Source organism: Ctenocephalides felis, unplaced genomic scaffold, assembly GCF_003426905.1.
Source record: "Ctenocephalides felis isolate EL2017-DRISC unplaced genomic scaffold, ASM342690v1 CF-g0.4_SCAFFOLD_01886, whole genome shotgun sequence".
NCBI classification, from domain to species: Eukaryota; Metazoa; Arthropoda; class Insecta; order Siphonaptera; family Pulicidae; genus Ctenocephalides; species Ctenocephalides felis.
In genome coordinates, this window is record NW_020538040.1 from 72,453,734 (window position 1) to 72,473,329 (window position 19,596).

At 28.2% G+C, this 19,596-nt stretch overlaps 1 protein-coding gene across 1 annotated transcript in view; it reads right to left on the reverse strand.

The window, feature by feature from the left end:
- LOC113375310 (potassium voltage-gated channel protein Shaw-like) overlaps positions 1-19,596 on the reverse strand; it is a 227,974-nt gene that overhangs the window by 11,656 nt on the left and 196,722 nt on the right. The window contains exon 12 of the mRNA XM_026615248.1: positions 17,667-17,876. Within this exon, the coding sequence (XP_026471033.1) occupies positions 17,667-17,876 (210 nt within the window). The remainder of the gene's footprint in view (positions 1-17,666; positions 17,877-19,596) is intronic.

Consider the following 19,596-nt stretch of genomic DNA (forward strand, 5'->3'; position numbering starts at 1 on the left):
CTTTACCTTAGCTAAGACGTAAACAATAAAAAAATAGTTAATAAAATAGTAAATTAATTTAATAGAAAAAACAATTTTACAAGAGATAAAATAAATAGTTATTCCATCTCTGCTGATGAATATTTCTCACGAATTTTCACATACATTGTGATGTGAAAAATATGCTAATAAAATTTTCATTTTGTAATAATAATTCAGTTGTAATTTCATAAAATTTCATTAAATGTATTCAATTTTCAGTCCCAAAGAATTGCAAGTTTTCATTTTGTTGACGCAATTTAAGGCCTATCTATTCGTTTTCGATCACTGTTGGCGTTGACTATTCTTTGATTTATATTCTGATATAAACAAAATTGATGATTTTGCTCAAGTTATGAGTTATGAGATTTATAAGGAAACCTTTCAGTTTGTATGTATGTGTTGAGAATCATAATATCCCTTTCCGTATATATATTTTTTCTAATTTCTTGTGCTCTTCACTGTCACCTTGCTCATCAATCAGCAATATTATTTCTCTTTTCATCAACTTTGATCAATAGCTTATTCCAACTTATGTAACTAACTTAATGGTCTTAATATATTCAATTTATTTCCGTAAAATCAAATTATGAACCAGAATATTTCACTTAGAATCGGTTAGATTAATAAAATTATATATTCAATACTAATGGTTTTAATGCTTTTATCTTCTTTTGATATGTGTATATATATGTACACGTATGTATAAATATATATGTATTTCAGATACAAATGAATATGCATATATGTATATAAGGATTAGCATTTTAGGAAGGTTTATGATTACATTAGGGCATGTATCATGCATAAATTGCATATCCAGGATTGTTCCTGTCAGGAAGGACCAGATTTCATGCCCATTTCGGAATACAATTAATTAATACATTTTGTTTTAGAAGCAATAAAATATACTGTATATAAATATGTAATTTGAAAGGTGATTTAAAAGCGGATAGTAGCCAAGTAATATGGTGGCTATATATATATATATATATATATATATATATATATATATATATATATATGTATACATAGCAATATATAAATAAATATATACTTAGCATATATATAAATAGCAAAAATAGTATATAATATAATATATACATGCCGAAAAAAATATATATTTGCATCAGTTATATTGTTTTATTGTATTTATTTTTTGCCCTTAATTCATATCTATCGGTATTTTTAATTTATAATCCCTAGGTATTCCATTGATGTATCGATTAGAAATTTACTATAGAACATTTGAAAACCTAGAATAATTAATGCGAAACAAGAAATTTAAATAAACAATTACCAAATTATTCAAATTTCGTAAAATGTAGTTCTATTTTTATAGAACAGTCGTACAAAATGTTCCGATCAACCTATGTGTTTTTATAACTAAAATGTTTGTCACGAAAGTGCAGAAAATCAAAAATAACATAAGCTTTTACTGTATAAAGGTTTACTATATAGTACGTATAAAGCTTTGCATAAAAGCAGCAAAACTTTTTGCAAAATGAAAAACTTTGTTTTTGACTATTTTGCAAAAAAATATTAGTGAACAATAACGCAATATAAATTCATCAAGATTAATGAGTTTTTCCACAAATTATGAGATAACAATAGTTCGTCAACCATTTTTATGAAGTGTTCTGCGGGCCAAAATGAAAATCCTTTTTGCAACAAGGATTTATTTACATATGGCAGCTTTTCATGAAATATACGAGACCAAAATTGCAGTATTACTGCAATGTCCTGCGTGAACTAACCATGTGCATAATTTTAAATTAGTAAATGGAAAATGTTTGAGTGTATTTTAATAGTAGTACTAAGAAATAAAAATTCCTCATTTCAGTGTTAAAAATTATGAGCCATTTAATGGCTGGAATTATTCTAAATGTTGTTGAGAATTTTATTTGAGGCATTGAAGTTATTTATAAATAATTAGAGATTGTCGGTTTGAATTAGTTTAATATAGACAAAATGACGAAATAGAGCGCAATAGATGTTGTTTTTATTGCATTTGACATAGATCTATTATAATTTCTAAATCTATCAAGTGCTTAAGTTTTTACATAATTTTAGCTTCATTGTGTACATCTAATACAGCGTAACAATCATAATATTTACACTTCATATTTATCTAGAAAGCAGAAAATTTGAGCATTTTGCCTCAAGGCACAATGCAATTCCCTAATAATAGACTTTAATTTTGATTAGTTTCAATATTGAAATGCTTGAGTAAATTAATTCTATTAATATTTTGAATATACACAAATTGAAGACAAGCCAAAGAAAACAGCAACGTCAAAGTAACAAAGTTAGTCGGTATCGGAAATCCAATATATAGAATATTATATCAAACCTTTGTTTTGAAACATAATCAGGGCCAGGTCAATCACTTGTTTTCCAGATGGAACACTTTGTAATGTAATTGATGTAGGTAGTTTATGTGATAGATATGACAACATAAAAATGCTAGGAAACTAAGGTTTACAAAATATGGGCCCGCTTCTGAGAATGAATATAGAAGATGAACATTCATAATAGAAGATTGAGAAATCATAACAATGAAAAAAAATTGCTTGGGTGCAACACACACACACACACACACACACACACACACACACATATATATATATATATATATATATATATATATATATATATTACGTTGGTCGAAAGTTTGATTATCATCCGTAAATAATTTTGTTATCTGCATTGTCAGTTAAGCACACACGTGTTTGGTGACTTTTACACTGGATAAAAATGTCGAACAAAGATTTTGTCTACATTTTTCTGTTTCGAATAGAATTCTGTACCCCATATAATTAAAAATTGTACGTAAAGATTATGGCGAGTTTCTTTCATGGAGAATTTTTAAATGAATGAATGAAAATTGGCTGGCTTATAAGTGGTGTAAGACACTGACAGAGGGCCAAGAACAGTAGAAGATCTGATCGTTCATCATTGTCTTCAACGGATGAAAACGTCGCCAACGTCAAGGAAATAGTTCTGGATAAATGTCATTTATGCCCAAGAGAGTTAGTTTTGGACTTAAGCGTATCTAACGAGTCAATTACACCATCGAATTAGGAATAGAGAACTTTGCTGTTCAACCCGTTCGACCGGTATTGAACTTTCCTCACTAACTTTACCGAAAACAATGTGGATGTAGGCGTGCTTGGACAGATAATAAAATTTGCGTATATAAATTTTACAAACAATGCAGGCAACAGACAGCTGAACGGTGCTGTTCAGGTGAGGTGAAACCAAGACTTCAATTTTTGACCACGTCAAAATCTAATTAAGGTGATGTTGTACACTCAGAAATCATACCCAGTGGTTCTACGGTGAACAAAGAATTTTATTCGAAGTTCATGCAGCATTTCATAGAAATTGTGCAAGTGAATTTCAAATTGTGGCAAAAATTTAATGGATCTTGTGCCATAATAAAGCACATTCGCATAAAGTTCATATTGGTCAAAAACTCGTGACACAACTACCAGACCTATTCGTTTTTAAATTGCAAAACTTAATTTTCCACTGGTCGAACACTTTTTTGGGTCAATAGATACTGCCAAGAAAAATTCGTTGAAGGCGTTGAAGGCGATCAATTTAAGGACTTTTAAAAAGTGCCTTTGACGATTGGAATAATTGCTCGTATGTGTTTAATACTTCGATTAAGACCTATTTTAAAAGCAACAAAATCAGCTATTATTTTGTTTTTTATGATACAATTTCCGGTACTTCTTAGTTCACAGAATGCACAACGACCAAGATTCAAGCAATCAACTATTCGGAAAGTTGAAATTAGGGCTTTAAAGTGATGCAGATATGCTTTTATCACAAATCAAAGACTAGAAAAATAAACTAATTTATTAGTAACTATTGAAAAGTGAACCTGCTGAATTTAACATAAAGAATGAAATAACATGATGAAATGGATCATTCCAATACTAAGCAATTTGGATGATCAATTTGGTTTTTGACATATTGAATATTTGGTCTGTGTTTAATTTAAAACTGTATAAATATACTGGATATAAATAAATTGTATCCAATAAATATACTGGAAATACTATTTGTGCAATATGTTATTACCTATACTTCAATTTAAATTTAATGTTTTTGATTAAACAAGATACAAGTTATATTAATCGTATGAGATAAATGTGGTTTCATATATTTTAGTCAAATCCAATAAATATACTGGGAATACTATTTGTGCATTATGTTATTACCTATATTTCAATTTAAATTTAATGTTTTTGATTAAACAAGATACAAGTTACATTAATCATATGGAATAAATGTGGTTTCACATATTTTAGTCGAAACTCTTACATTTTTCCTTATGTATGTTGCAATAAATAGTACAGGATAAATTTGGCACAGTTGGGGGTTCACGGAGAGCGCAAACTTCGATGCTTTTAGCGTTAATTGAGTTTGAGATCATATCAGCTCACGAACTTGCCTTTCGGGCAAAAATTAAAGGCAAATAAGTCAAACAGTAGTCTTGACTTGAAAAATATCTATACTTGTCGTAATTTTCTCAGGGCACCATATACGTATAACAATTTTGAATCCGACAAATAATTACTTATTTAGAGTATTCATAAATATTGGTCAAGCTTTATTCATGACGGTCATCACAGTATCTAAAATTATCATCAAGATTGAATTTATGTGCTTTGTAATGTCATTTATTTGGAAAGTGCAACATGTCGTTGTGCCGCAACAATATAGAAGTAATAAATTCAACAGGATTTTATTCGCACAACTCGTATGCGAGTAATTGGGTTACACTATTCATTTAAGTTGCCGTAAATTAAATTCTCTATTTTAGAGCTTTGATATAGTTAACGCGCACACAATTATATATATTGCTATGACTATGATATATATATATATATATATATATTGAAATATGTGAGTTTGGTGTTGATATATATTTTGATGACGGTCTCGATGAAGACCGAAACGTATGGATAAATAAAGTATTTCAAAACTACTTTAGTTTTTTTTACTTCGTGTTACTGCCCGATTATAAATAACTCATCAATATATATATATATATATATATATATATATATATATATATATATGTATACTAGCTGGCCCGGCCGACGTTGTATAGCCCTAATAAATCATTTCTAAAAAAATATAGAATAAGAATAACTAATTGATTTAATGTGGAAGTATATGAAATCCAAGTAAAATATAATACACAAATTATGTGTATGGTTGATTCACCCACTGCAATACATGTCATATATAAATGTTCATTAGATATATTGATAGCCATCGCAAGTGCTACCCTAGTAAATTGAGTGGGATTTTAAAATCTGTGAAAAAAAATGCAGCTTTGAATAGTACTCTCTTAAAAAGTGTTGTATCTTTAGATTTTAATATTTTTGCCTTTTCTGCAAACCAATTTATCAACATGTATGTTCACATCGAAAAATATATGTATGATAGGACAATCCTGCAAATCAGTAATTATGCATTAATGGATCGATAATTCTACGATTCTAGTTTCATCGATGTAAGTTATTCCGTCGATAATTATTGAGAATTATTTTAAAATGACTGGGAGGATAAATTTAAGCTCAAAAAAATCTTGATCAAAATTTAGTGGGATACCTTGACAATGAAGATGATAACTAATCAGTTATCGATTTAGATGAACAAAAAAATGATTGGAATATTCAAATAGCTACTATAAAATAGCGATTTTATAAAATGCAGTTGAATGGCTATTGTAAGCCTAATAATAATATACTGAGTTTATCTTTCATCTTTCTTAATGAGGACAAGCGGCAAGAGTTTGAATAGTTTTACAAGGTTTTACAAAAAAAAATATAACACATCAAGACAAAAGAAAACAGAGTTACAAAAAATCAAAACAAACAAATCATCATTTACTATTCAAGCATTTTACTAAAATACGTATAACTGCGCCTTTGTCGTACCACTATTTTATAAAAATTTGTTCTTTTTTTAACGTTGGAGCAACCTGAATTAATGGTTTAACCCTTTCCACTCGCAAAATCCGAGATTTATATGATTTTTTTCCACCGGAGCGGCGTCATCCGGGACAGAACGGTTAAAATAATAACAACAGTAGACAGGATCAAATCTTAATGAATTTACGAATTCATATATAAAATTTATAAGCTATAGCTTTATTAACTTAACTTATACTTTATTAAAGTTTTTAAAGGTTTAAATTTCTAGACTAAAGGTTTACGGTATACTGACTAGAAAAAAATAAAACTGCCTTCTTTAAAGGGCGGATTAAATCTGTTCATTATTACATCTACATTTACAAAATTAAGTATAGATGGTGATGAATATTGTCTAATGATAAATAATGAAAAGTTACCTAAGTAAGGAATGATGTTCGTCTTATCATGAATATTTCTAAATTTTTCTTAATATATTAGTTAAGGTGGGTCAACTGCAATTCTAGTTTTAAGGATTATTTCAAAATATTTTACAGAAGGAACCTTCGATCGAAAATGAATACCGAGCCAGTGAAATTTTCAGCAGCATTCCACTACAAATTTCGCACGGTTACATATAATTAATTACTCATGCTGAATTTTTAATTGAAACCAAATATACGATCAGTTTAGCTAATTTTGAGTTAACGTTTTCATAATATTTATGCATTGTTGGAACAGAAACGAAAATAGTTTTTGCATTATATCATCTGCGGGTTCTCTAATTATCACTGTTCTCTGTTGCGTAGTTCCATTCATTTAATTAATTTTCTGTAGGGTTTCTCATTTTGTGTATCTATTAGACTTCTGGTAATGGAAAATTAAGCAACGAGGAAACATCATCAGTGCAGTTATTAATAGTTAATTCAACGCTAATTTTGAATATTCATATTTGGTCGAAGATAATAATTTGTACCAAATGCCATGGGTGATTGCGGCATGGGGCAGGTTTATTAAGAGAGAATGCAAGAAGCATATATTTTATATATTTGAGTTAGCGTAGAAATAAATCGAAAATAAATAAAATTCCTTATTTAAATTTTTAAAAATTTGGAGAAAATAAATTAAATTTGCAAATATGCAAATATGTATATACTTATTTATAATAGTAATACAAAGAATTATGAATTGCAGAGCGGGGCTTAAAGATCCGAGGGAAAAAGTCTACCACCACTATCCCAAACACAAATAAAGTACAAAAGTTGTAAACGATATTATTTTGAAGTTGAAGGAAAAAGATGTATAACCAGGTATCATATAAATTCTTACAAACGTTGCTTTCAGGAAATAAACGATCATGTATCAATATTCTTAAAGAAGTATTTTCTTTCGTTGATAGTTTTTTTTTTGGCCCGTTTATTTAATTTATGATACCTAAATATAAGTTTCAAGTATACGTTATTTTATTGTTTTATAAGATGTATTGTTAGTTTAACGTTCAACATTTTTTTTATATAACCATTAAAATAGCTTACATGTGGTTGGAGTAAAAAAGACCACCTTAACCTTTACACTGGCAGAGTAAATTAAGTTAAAACAATCCATTTAAAAAAAACAAATTACATTAATAGTTATTCTGAATATTTTTGACAAAATACTAAGCGAAGGTTATATACGGTGAAATTTTTGTAAAAAATGTGTCCATAAATTTTTATTCTGCATTGGTTAAATATTTTAGCTATTTTTTTGTAAAATAGTTTCAAAATTAAATTTGAAGCATGGTATTTGTTTCCCGATGTCTGGCCCTTTTGAGGACAAATTACAAAAAAAAAAAACGGTAAAAAATTGCATTTCTACAATAGTGAAGTAGCTTGGATTTTTACTAAACATAGTTTGATAGTTGTTTATTTGATACGTGTTAATTGTTGTGACGCAGTTAATTTGGTTTATACAGTGTAATTACTGAATGTCAAATTGGATCTTTGTTCCCCGCCCTATCCTATATGAATTACCATTATAGAAGTGACACAATAAAGCTTTTAAAGTTTATTACATCAAATAACGTTATTGTGAAAATATTATTTGAGGTTTACTATTTCTCTTACTCAACTACCAGATTTAGAAAAAAACCCTGTTTTTTTTCTATGACATCACAATTTGCAAACCAATTTTAATTTGCAACATTTGTTTAGTCAATATGTTTTTTTAACTCTGTTTTATTCTGATTGCAGAATAAAACAAAGTTAAAAAAAATGTTACGTTTAGAAGTATGCTATTAATTGAAGGTGACCGTGACAATAATTCAATAGAATTAGTACTTCTTTCTATTAAATATTGTGAAGAGCAAATTGTATGTGCTTTTTGCTAATTTATTTTTAATCCTAAATTCTATTGTTGTATATTTGAGTCTAATTTTTTTTAATTCAAGTAAATGAAAGCTAGCTCTACAGCCGAATCGTAAGTATTCTATAATAATAAGCAAATCATGCTTTTTATCAATATTATGGCCGATGTATGTATACGTATATATAATAAATGTTTTTCGTTTATTTATAAAATTGTCCTTTAATACATCTAATAAATATTCCTTTCAAAAATATCTAAATAAGCATTTTAATATTCATATATCCTGAAATCAGCTCGTGTCAAATTGCCGATGAAATGTAAATTGCTCCAAAGCTTTGAAACAATGGAGTTATCAAAGTTATGAGCGCTGAATTCCTAAACGAGCTTCGAAGATATTTGAATGAATTTACGACCTTGTAATTTAATCATTTATGCCGTTTTATTGTCATGGAACATATACTAATTCAATAAAGACTATAAGTTCGACCTCTTTTACATACGTCTTGCTAAACTTTTGGACGCTTATGCCAGTTTTTGAACAATGTTATTGATTAGAAGATATTTTACGATCGTGCCGTTACGTATAGGGAAAATGAAAATAACTTACAAACAATAAATTAATTTTGTACGAAACTATAACAAAATGCCTTGCATACGTGAATTTATACATTGAAATGTATATGTGGATACGTGCATGCGTGAATTTGTATATAGGAGAGACTGGGTACGGTTGTGCCGGGGTACGGTGGTGACAGGGGTCATAGCAGCTGATTTTAAAATAGGGTTCAAAGGGAGAAAGATAAAGTATGTTTGTTCAAACAAGTTTCCATTATTGCATTAGGTCAGTGTACTTCAATAACATGATCTGTAGACCGCATTTCTTTTAAAGAGTCAAAAGTCAGTTTTTTATTCGATTTCTTTTAAGGGGGTTGTTCTTTTTTTATTTTTCTTTGTTTCGGTTTTGAGATTTTTTGATATTATGAAAGATAAAACTCTTAGAATCATTTCAAAAAAAAAATCATCTCAATATCTATTTTTTTGACGAAGTTATAGATATATATATCTCTATATGTATGATCCTCTGAAAGCGTTTTTTTTATCGCTCCGCGAGCTATTGTATGCCAGATTCCTCTTTTTCATTATAATACCTCATGCACATGACCTTTTTAATGTGTCAGCATCTTTGAACACCATGGTGTATTTAGTACATTAAATTAAATGGTGTATTCAGTACATTATATTAAGAACTTTAAATACGTTTTTCTCAAATTGACTTTTTTCAATGCGGTGCCACAAATTAAACAAAAACTACAAGTCGGATCGACTTGCATTTTTTTTTAATTTGTTCACCACTGCAATACCGAGCCCCCCTACCTCAAACAACTTGATAACATTACGCAAAAAAATTTTACGAAGCTTCTCGCCCCAAAAAAAGGCCTTTTTTGACACTTTTTTTTTAAATAGCTGCCATTTTTTTCCTTCTTGCTTTTTTTCTTTTATTTTGGTAGGGGGACTGGAAACAAACTTCTTCTTCAACGTAATTTCTTTTTTTTTTGTTTCGGGCGATGCGCAACGGATTTATCTGTGGCACCGCAAAAGAGATCGATTTTGCAAGACCGACTTTGGCGCCCCCTGGTTAAAAAATGACGGCGCAAAAATAAAAGAAGAAAATCACGTAATATTCTATGATTTTGTAATTTTTGTTTAAAAAAACCGCATGTCTCTATGATAAATACATTTCTAGAAAAAACAAAAACAAATACCTTGCATTTTTTGTAACGAAAAAAGAACAACCCCCTTAATACTAACTGTTACATACTTGTAAACATATAGTTCTCTTTAATTAATTTGCTAAGTTCAACTTTAGTAGTTAAACACCAGAAATTACTTTTTTGCGTTGATAATTAATTTAGCTGAGTCATAACAATGATTTGTTTCAAAAGTGTGCATTGGGTACGGTTGTGAAATTTTTTTTGGGTACGATTGTGATATGTACTGTCTTGTCCTTCTCGGGTGAAGATTGAAAAAACCTAAATCTAAATTAAAACTTTGACTAAATACGAAAGAGAAAAGGAAATTCAATTCAATAAAAAAAATCAGAAATGAAGTTTGAAAAATAACGTTTTTTATATATTGTTATATTTTATTTTTGAGGTTTGTTTAAATGGTTATTTTGTGTTGCGTTACAAACTTTTTACAAGAAAAGTAATTATAAAGCATTCTGATGTTCTTAACTTTTTAACCTATGTTTATGCCTGTCACAACTGTCCTGGGGGAGTAGACAAATCCATCGTATTTAGGGACAGTATTTCAGTATTTTCACGTAGACAAATGTTCAAATCCCCATTTAATTTGCTTTTTTCCCAGCTACCTGATCAAAAAGTAAGTGGCACAACCGTACCCGATCTCTCCTATATAATACAGGTATATAAGTGTATGGATAAAATTGAAATTGTTTATTCTGAATTTAAAATTATATGTGTTGCAGTTCTTAAGATTGTTAACTTTTTGAGCATCTTTATTTTTCACAATTTTAGAAAAACAGTCTAAGCGATATATGTCTAGCAACATCCGTGACACAATGATACAAAAACATCTCGTCTCGATAGTTTTTCTAAACTACGATATTGCCAAACATGCAGACATGTTACATTTTCAATATAACTACATCTAATATATATATATATATATATATATATAAATATATATTAAAATTATCTAGTACTTGTATGTAATAACTTTATCCTTAACATCACATCTCTAACATTATCTATATACACAAATTTTGAAAAGTTCATATGTTTTTATTGTACATAAAATAATGTGGAACAGCAAAGTTTAATATCCGGTGACGATAACATACAGTTATGAATAAAATATAAATTCGTAAAAAGCCTTTGATTGTTATGTGATGCATAGCCCTTACAAATTTTATATACTCCCATATCTACGTAACACTCACACACACACACACACACACATATATATATATATATATATATATATATATATATATACAGGGTATCTCAAAATTTAACGTCAAGCCAAAACAAGGTGATAGTATTGGCTGTTCTGGAAAAACTTAGGAAAACATTACTTCACGTTGTTTTGAAATTATGAGCGCCATCTCAAGCTTGATAAAATTATGACTATTATTTGGTCATTGTGGTCATTTTTATTTATTTTATTCAATAAAACTTTGGAACCGTATTCGCGAATAACATTTTTAGCACCACAATAAATCATCAAAATTAATAACACAACTGCTGAAGTTTTCAAGATTTAAGACTTTTTATTGAACTATGAATTTCCATTTTTTAAAACCAGTCGACTTTGGGAGGCCCTCTCTTAAAAAATAGTACTAAAGTGTGTTGGCAATTTTTACCAAAAGTTGGGTATGATTGTAAAATGGTAGAATACTTGATGATTTTTGCTAGTGCATTTTACTCAAAATCAGTTCAAATAGAAACACTTGAAACAAATGTGAGCGAAATGCGTTAGGCGTTATTGTGTTGGTTCAATAATGCAGTAGGATTAATTATCATTGCATAATATTAACACCAATGAAATCACTAAAATTATCATCAAAATTTCTTATGACACATATGATACAACATACTACTTAATTGCGCTATTTGATTTGATTTAAGCTGTTTTATTGTCATAATTATCCAAAAAATAGTTGTTTATAATGTTATTTATATGTGTTGGGCGCCAAATAGTTTTTCTCTTCAACCAATTTCATTAGATATTATAGTAAATAGCATATAAGTTCAAATTAAACAGAATATTTTTCATGTAATCATTTATTTTTTCGCACATTTATAACTGTCATCTACACGAAAACTAGATACATTTAGATACATTTTTTCCCATTATATGAATAAATTTTATTTTCAATAGTCAGCGTATAAAAACTTAAAAATTTATTTTCTAGGAAAGTGTTATTATTATGAAGAGTTGATTCAGATGAAAACCAGACGGTATACTTGAAAAAACAAGTAGCTTTGAAAAATGTAGTCTCCAAAACCTTTATTTATATTGTATGAAAATCTACTGCTTGAGAATGCGAAGGAGCAAGGTGAAGGATAATATGCGCTTGATATATTTTATTTTCTGTAATGTGGCATGTGCTCAAAATAATATACATATCTCCTATGTTTGTTCAATTGTTTATTTTTGAGAACAAAATTCGAACAGTGGCAAAATAATAGTACTCGTAAATAAAAGAAATAAAGTAATTTTTAAATCCAAAGTTGTTTTTGGTTCTCTTTTAGGATTGTTGTAATCTGAACCCAAGGGTTATACGAGTACATAGCAAACCGCGGAACTATGCACAGAATTTTCTGCTGTATTACAATTTATGAAATATAATTACTTGGAAAGAATTTACTTATAAATTTATGATCAAGTAGATAATTAAACAGAAAAGCTGCAATGTTGTTACATCATTAAAGTTAGATTCTTAACATCTTTAGACTGTAATATAATTTCAAGCAGCGCATTATATTGCAGTAAGAATGTATATAAGTTTATTCTATTAAAGTGTTTGAGTTGAGGAAAATTAGTTTCATGTTATTTATAAAAGTTTTAAGAGGGATAATTAGATGGGTAGATATATTAAATTACGATAGAGGCATGAAGTTAAAAAAGTTTAATTGCAGTATGAATATATATAACCGTGTGTGCCATAGTATTAGTGATCATCCTCCTGCAAAACGGCTTCACCAGATATTAATCAATTTTAATATTCAAATTTAGGAGAACTAAGCATAGGCTACCATTTATTTTACCACTAAGGGTTTGCCAGTACTGAAATAACTTTTGATCAATTTACCTTATTTTTTATAATTTGTAATTAAAAATACGTATAACTCTGGATTATTACTTTTAGGACACAAATGCCTATTTTATAATTGTCATAATAATTATATCATCTTTTGTTCCGTTCGATATCAGATTAATTATCGCCTTTTTTAAACGTAGAGAATGCAATACCAGTATAACAGTTTACAAAAATACCGACATTTCTAGTATTAAAACATAAAAGACAGTTGATACCTGTTACATTTGGAGTTTGAATTTTTCAGAACCATTTAAACTTTAAATCTCATAGATTAAAACAAATGTCCTTTTAGGTCATTCTTTTGTATAGACAATTGTCAAATAATTATCTCGACGTGTCATTCAACAAAATATTTATTGCTTTCCAAAGGCATTCATAGGTTGTCTCAGTAGATATATATATATATATATATATATATATATATATATATATATATATATATATATATATATATATATATATATATGTGTGTGTGTGTGTGTGTGTGTGTGTGTGTTTAACGATATATTGCTTTAATTTTTCCATTTAATTCTATTATCTTCTATTTTCAGTGTCACATTAAACTTTTTATTTGCTATATAAAACGAAGCGTATACAATTTTATTATACTAAATTTAATGTTGCTTCATTCATGTCAAATCAAGATAAAAAATAGCTCACATTACATTTGACGTAAATAGTAAGTTTAATAGATGTTTGTACTATTTAATGCAACTTTATAGTTTTTGAAATAAATGTTCATAGATTTTAAGTAGTAGCTCACACTATCTGTTGAATGTGATATAGAAATAGTTCCAATTATTCGCAATTTTTTTATTTTTATTAATAACTTTTACAACAGTTGCGGGATGGATAAGTAGAACATTTAAAAAAACGGTAAAAAGCTGAAGACGTTAATAAAAATGAAAATCATTTGACTATTGCCAGTGATTAGTCGAAGAACCTTATGCAGTAAATCAGAGAATAAATGATTATTAGTATTGAGGTTCGTGAGATAAAAATATTCTATTTTTGATTGCTCAATTTGTTGCATATTCATAAAGAACAGTATATTTTTATATGAAGTATATGTTTTATTTTCTTTAAAATACTGTATTTCTATGCAAATTTGATGTCTTTATGTAGAATTTAATTTCACTAGCAGTTTTTAGTAAAATAGGATATTACAGTAATCTGTTTCCGCCATATCTTCGGTATATATTTTCAATCAAAATAACTCTAATGTTATGCACATTATACAGAAAATCCAATATCTTCCTGATCCTAGTTTAAGCATTTATTTAACAAAGCCAGGAGAATGCATTATGATATGCACGGGTAACGCGGGTATAAAGTAACCTTGCAACACGAGATGGGTATGTAGCCCGACACGAAACATCTTACATATTATATTGCGAACGAAATTGACTTTCTTCTTTATTCAATCTACAGTAATTCTGTTTGGTTTCTTTTCAGAGCAATATATTTCTGTATTTTGAATTAATAAACAACTTCTCAATCTTTTAGAGTTTTTACGTAACCATATTACTATCGTTCCTTCCTACATCCGTCTATCTCTAACGCCATTGGATAAGACGATGCTATATATATATATATATATATATATATATATATATATATATATATATATATCGTACTTGTATGTTTACATTTATAATGTGACGTAATAAAATTTCAAATATGAATATTTTATTTTGGAACACTTAACAGTTCTGTTATTCGAGGTTTTGCTATTTTTTGACCAGCAATAACTTTGTTAATTTACAAGTTAGCTGGAAGAAAAACAACACGGTTATTTTAAAATTTATCAGCGTGGACTTAGGGAAATACTATCCTCAAAAACGATGGATTCGTCAAAAAATGAAATCATACAGTAAAGGCCGAGAGTCACAACCTTCTACACCCCCAGGATAGATAAAAACACCAAAATACTTTACAAAAGCTATTAATCCGATTATTATACAAAACAACATAATTAGACAAAGCTTATGAATATTATATAACAATATTACAAAACATTTTTTTTAAAACAAAATAACAAGAAATCTTTGTAAAATCTTATTTTTCTTACATTTAATTTCACTTTCTCTTTCGTATTTTGACTTCTTGTTAGTTGAGTTAGATTTTTCTGTCTGTTTTCTGTTTAATCTTTTCTCGAAAAGGACAAGAAATACATGTTAAAACCGTACCCCAAAATTTGTCACAACCGTACCCAACGCACACCTGTGAAAACAAATCATCATTATAACTGAGCTAAATTATCTAAGCACAAATTAATCGCTGGTAATTATCTACTAAGGTTCAACTTACATCAAAATAACAAAGTGATCTGTCTGTATACAAGTAATAACTTACAGTTATCATTAAAAGAAATCGAACATGAAAAATTACTTTTGACTCCTTAAAAGTAATGCGGTCTATTCGAACAAACAAACTTAATCTTTCTCCCTTTCGACCATATCTTTACAATAGTAGTTTAGCTGTTATAAGAACTGTCGATACTGTGGCTTGGCACAACCGTTTCTAGTATTTCCTACTATTTTTAATTATTTTAGATTTATTTCATTATTTTGAGGCCAAGATATTCGATTAAATTTAACGGATAGTTGCTCTAGTATAAAATTACACAATCAAATCAATTAATCTTATAAACTAACTTTCAAAGTTGTTTCTGTTTTGAACTTTACCTTTAACCGAGAATATATTGTTTCCAGGAGTTTGGAAATGATTCTACATGCGTTTAAATGCAACGCAGGAGGTAAGCAATTAATAGATATATGTAGAATTATATTTAAATAGAATAACGCTAGGTGTATTTATATCTGTTTGCAGTAGTTCTGAATTACTACTTATTCTTATTGGCTTCTACTCTAGAAAGTTTTAATCTTGAAAGTTATTTAAAAAAAAAGTTTACATAAATAAGTTACTTATAAAACATCAAGCAAACTAGTTTATTTCCTTCCTACTAGTTTATTTGAACGTGGAATTAAATTTTTTATTAGTTGTCTATCTGTATTATTGTACATATTTACAAAAGCTCCGACAAAAAGTCAACTCTTTTTACTAGAAAATCCAATTCCCTAATTTTGTTTTACTGGTGTTTCAAGTCAATCTGAATCGTTTAACACAAAAAATGCAGAAAGTTTGTGTGTGTGAGTGTATTCTCTAAAATTGCCGTATTCATTTGATTTTTTATAGTCATTTATATTATAATTAATTATATTAGTAATTATACTAAAATTGTGATGATTAATACAACTGTAATAAGTTCAATTATGCAAACGACATCATTTATAATAAGTTGCTCAAGTTAGGGATTTGTCAGCATTGCCCGGTACTTCGCAATTAACGATAAAATAGTTGCGTCTATTACAACTATACTGTATTAAAATCTTAGAAAGATTTCAATTTTTGAAGGTCAAGTCAATTAAATAGTTTAATATATGGCATTTTATGCAATTTGCATTAAGAAAATATGCCCCTAGTTATGTTTGTTAACTTTCAAAAAAAAAATTGAAAATGAATTTTTTTCCATATCTTTACGTTTCAAGAACTACTGAACATTTTGGCATACTTAAAAATATTGACGTTTGTGTGTGTGCAAATACAATTTTTTGTCGACAATTTTGAGAGCACGGATCAACCGAACGATTCAATTAAACATTTTACTTGAATTGACTGAATGGAAAATCGGCTAAATTTTTGGGAATGCAGGTCCAGCGGTTCCGTAGATGAAATAAAAGAAGTTAAAAAAATGGCACTTGGCGGTCAAAAATGGTCATTAGACGTATGCACATGAAATTGTCAGATATTTTATAGAGATTTTATTAAAATATATATATTGTGGTTTTATTCTTATGCTTTCCGTACCAATATTTATAATGTTTAACTGTTAGACTACGACGTAGCTCTAACGTGCTTCTATATTTCGTCTCTAAAACAGATACGCTTCTAAAAATTCGAAATTATTGAAAAGAAGTTTATTTTTCAAAGTTTTCCAAAAAAATTAAATTGTTCAAATGTGTTCGAAATTTAAAAAAAAAAATGTTACAAAAAATAAAAATATTTTGAAGCTTTTATAAAATTCATAATTTTCGGTACGGGAAGTTTCAGAAATTTTCCTTGAAGTACGATGCCGTGCGCAAATTGTTACAAAAAATATAAATATTTTAAAGCTTTTATAAAATTCATAATTTTTGGTACTGGAAGTTTCAGCAATTTTCCTTTAAGTACGCTGCCATGTGAAAAATGTTACAAAAAATAAAAATATTTCGAAGCTTTTATAAAATTTATAATTTTCGGTACGGAAAGTTTCAGAAATTTTTCTTGAAGTACGATGCCATGTGAAAAATTATACGAAAAATAAAAATATTTTGAAGCTTTTATAAAATTCATAATTATCGGTACGGGAAGTTTCAGCAATTTTCCTTGAGGTACAATACCATGCACCATGAGAGCAGTTACTTTAATTATTGGTTTAGAGATAAGAATGATAAAAATAAATTAATCCAACTTCTTACCTGCGTATGTGAATAAAACATCGAGAAATTGCTGACGATGACCGGCACCGGCAACGCAATGGTGAGCACGCCAGCCAGCGCACACAAAGCTCCCACGAACATACCGACGTAGGTTTTCGGAGCCATGTCCCCGTAACCGACTGTGGTCATTGTCACAATAGCCCACCATAGGCCGAGTGGAATGCTCTTGAACTGGTTGTCCGGGTTGTCCTGAAAGCAAACGAAGTAGAGATGATCAATTACGAGCTAATTTAGTTAACATTGGGTTCCGTACTAATCTCTATACAATACACCTAATTAATATAGATAATCGCAAAGTTAAATTTTTTTGTTGTGTAAATAAACTAGAATAAATATTAGATTTTTCAATTTTGTGTTTTTAAATTATAATATATATATATATATATATATATATATATATATAGGGCCGGTCCTGCCTTGAATGCAATGCATGCAAAAATGCGGGCGCATGCCCTAGGGGGCGCCAAAACGAGGTTCGGAAATGAAATTTATAATAAATTATTTATATATATTTTTTTTAAATATAAAATCTAGAATACTTAATAGATTATATTAAACAATCCAACTTAACTATGAGTCAGAAAAAGCATATTCAGTTTTCAATATCAATCTATAATATATGATATCAATAGAAACAATTAACCAAATAATAACTCTGCAAATTTGTAAATTATTATTCTGCTTATTGTATAATGTATGTTTGTAATTCATACATTACAAAACAAACTTTTAAACTTTTTTTTCTTTTAAAGTTAACGTGGAATCTAAAAAGAAAATATTTAGTGTTCAATCAAATATTTAGTGTTAAATTAATTATTGGGCGTTATTGGTGAAAAATGGCGAGCTGATTTAGTTGAAATGGAACTTGAACTTATTAAAGAAATATGTACTAATTATATTAGAGAAAATAGAAAATGGAGAGGTAGTGCTTAAAAAATGGCTTGTTTATTCCGAAAAATTGAATTCTAACTTTTGTTTTTGTTGTAAGTGTTTCACATCTGATGAACTTTGAACGTTGAAGACATGCGTGGTTAAGTTTATGGAGCAAATATGAAAAATGGAAGCAAAATGTACATAGGAATAAAAATCTTTAAGCTTTTTTTATATATAATATAATTATTAACTATGCAGAAATAATACAGATACAATAATAATTTGTTTCAGTATAGTTAAGGGAATATGTAATTTCTTTGCATCGTTTACTAATCTTTGGACAATACTTAAAAATACGTTAAAAGTTTAACTTTAAAACAACAATCTGATACTTTGAATCTGATGGGAAAGTAAAGCTGAATACAATTCGGTCCTTACGATATCAATAAGGAGAAGTTTACGATGCAATTTTGGATATTGTAAATAATGAAAAAATACAAATGTTATGTTTAAAAATTAAAGACTATTCTTTTTTTCGCTCTTTTTGCGTGATTTGCTCTATAAAATAAATCGCATAATATTGGGTTTCAAAACCCAAATATTAATTTTACACCTACGTTAGAAATAATTGATAATTTAAAAATATTTGATTATGATCAACCCGCGAATCGCCTCGATTTTCTAAATAAATTTAAAATCAATGTATTTTATACGCTTTTAGATTACATCTAAATTTTTGTGTACTAAAGTGTGTGTACAAAAATCCAGAATGATTAAAAAATAATTTAACTAGCTGTAAGTGGAATTCTGTCTTAAGGCAATTAGGGCATCGTGCCTTAAGGCAAATTGCTGGAACTTCCCGTACCAAAAATTATTATTTTTTTTTAAAACGATTAACATTTTTGAAAAAAAATTACTTTGAAAAAAAAAGATTTTTGAGAAACTATAAATTGGACAAAAAATTAGTTTTTTTTGGAAAAAAAAAAAATTAAAAAAAATTTTTTTTTTGAAAAAAAATTTTTTTTTCTTTATTTTG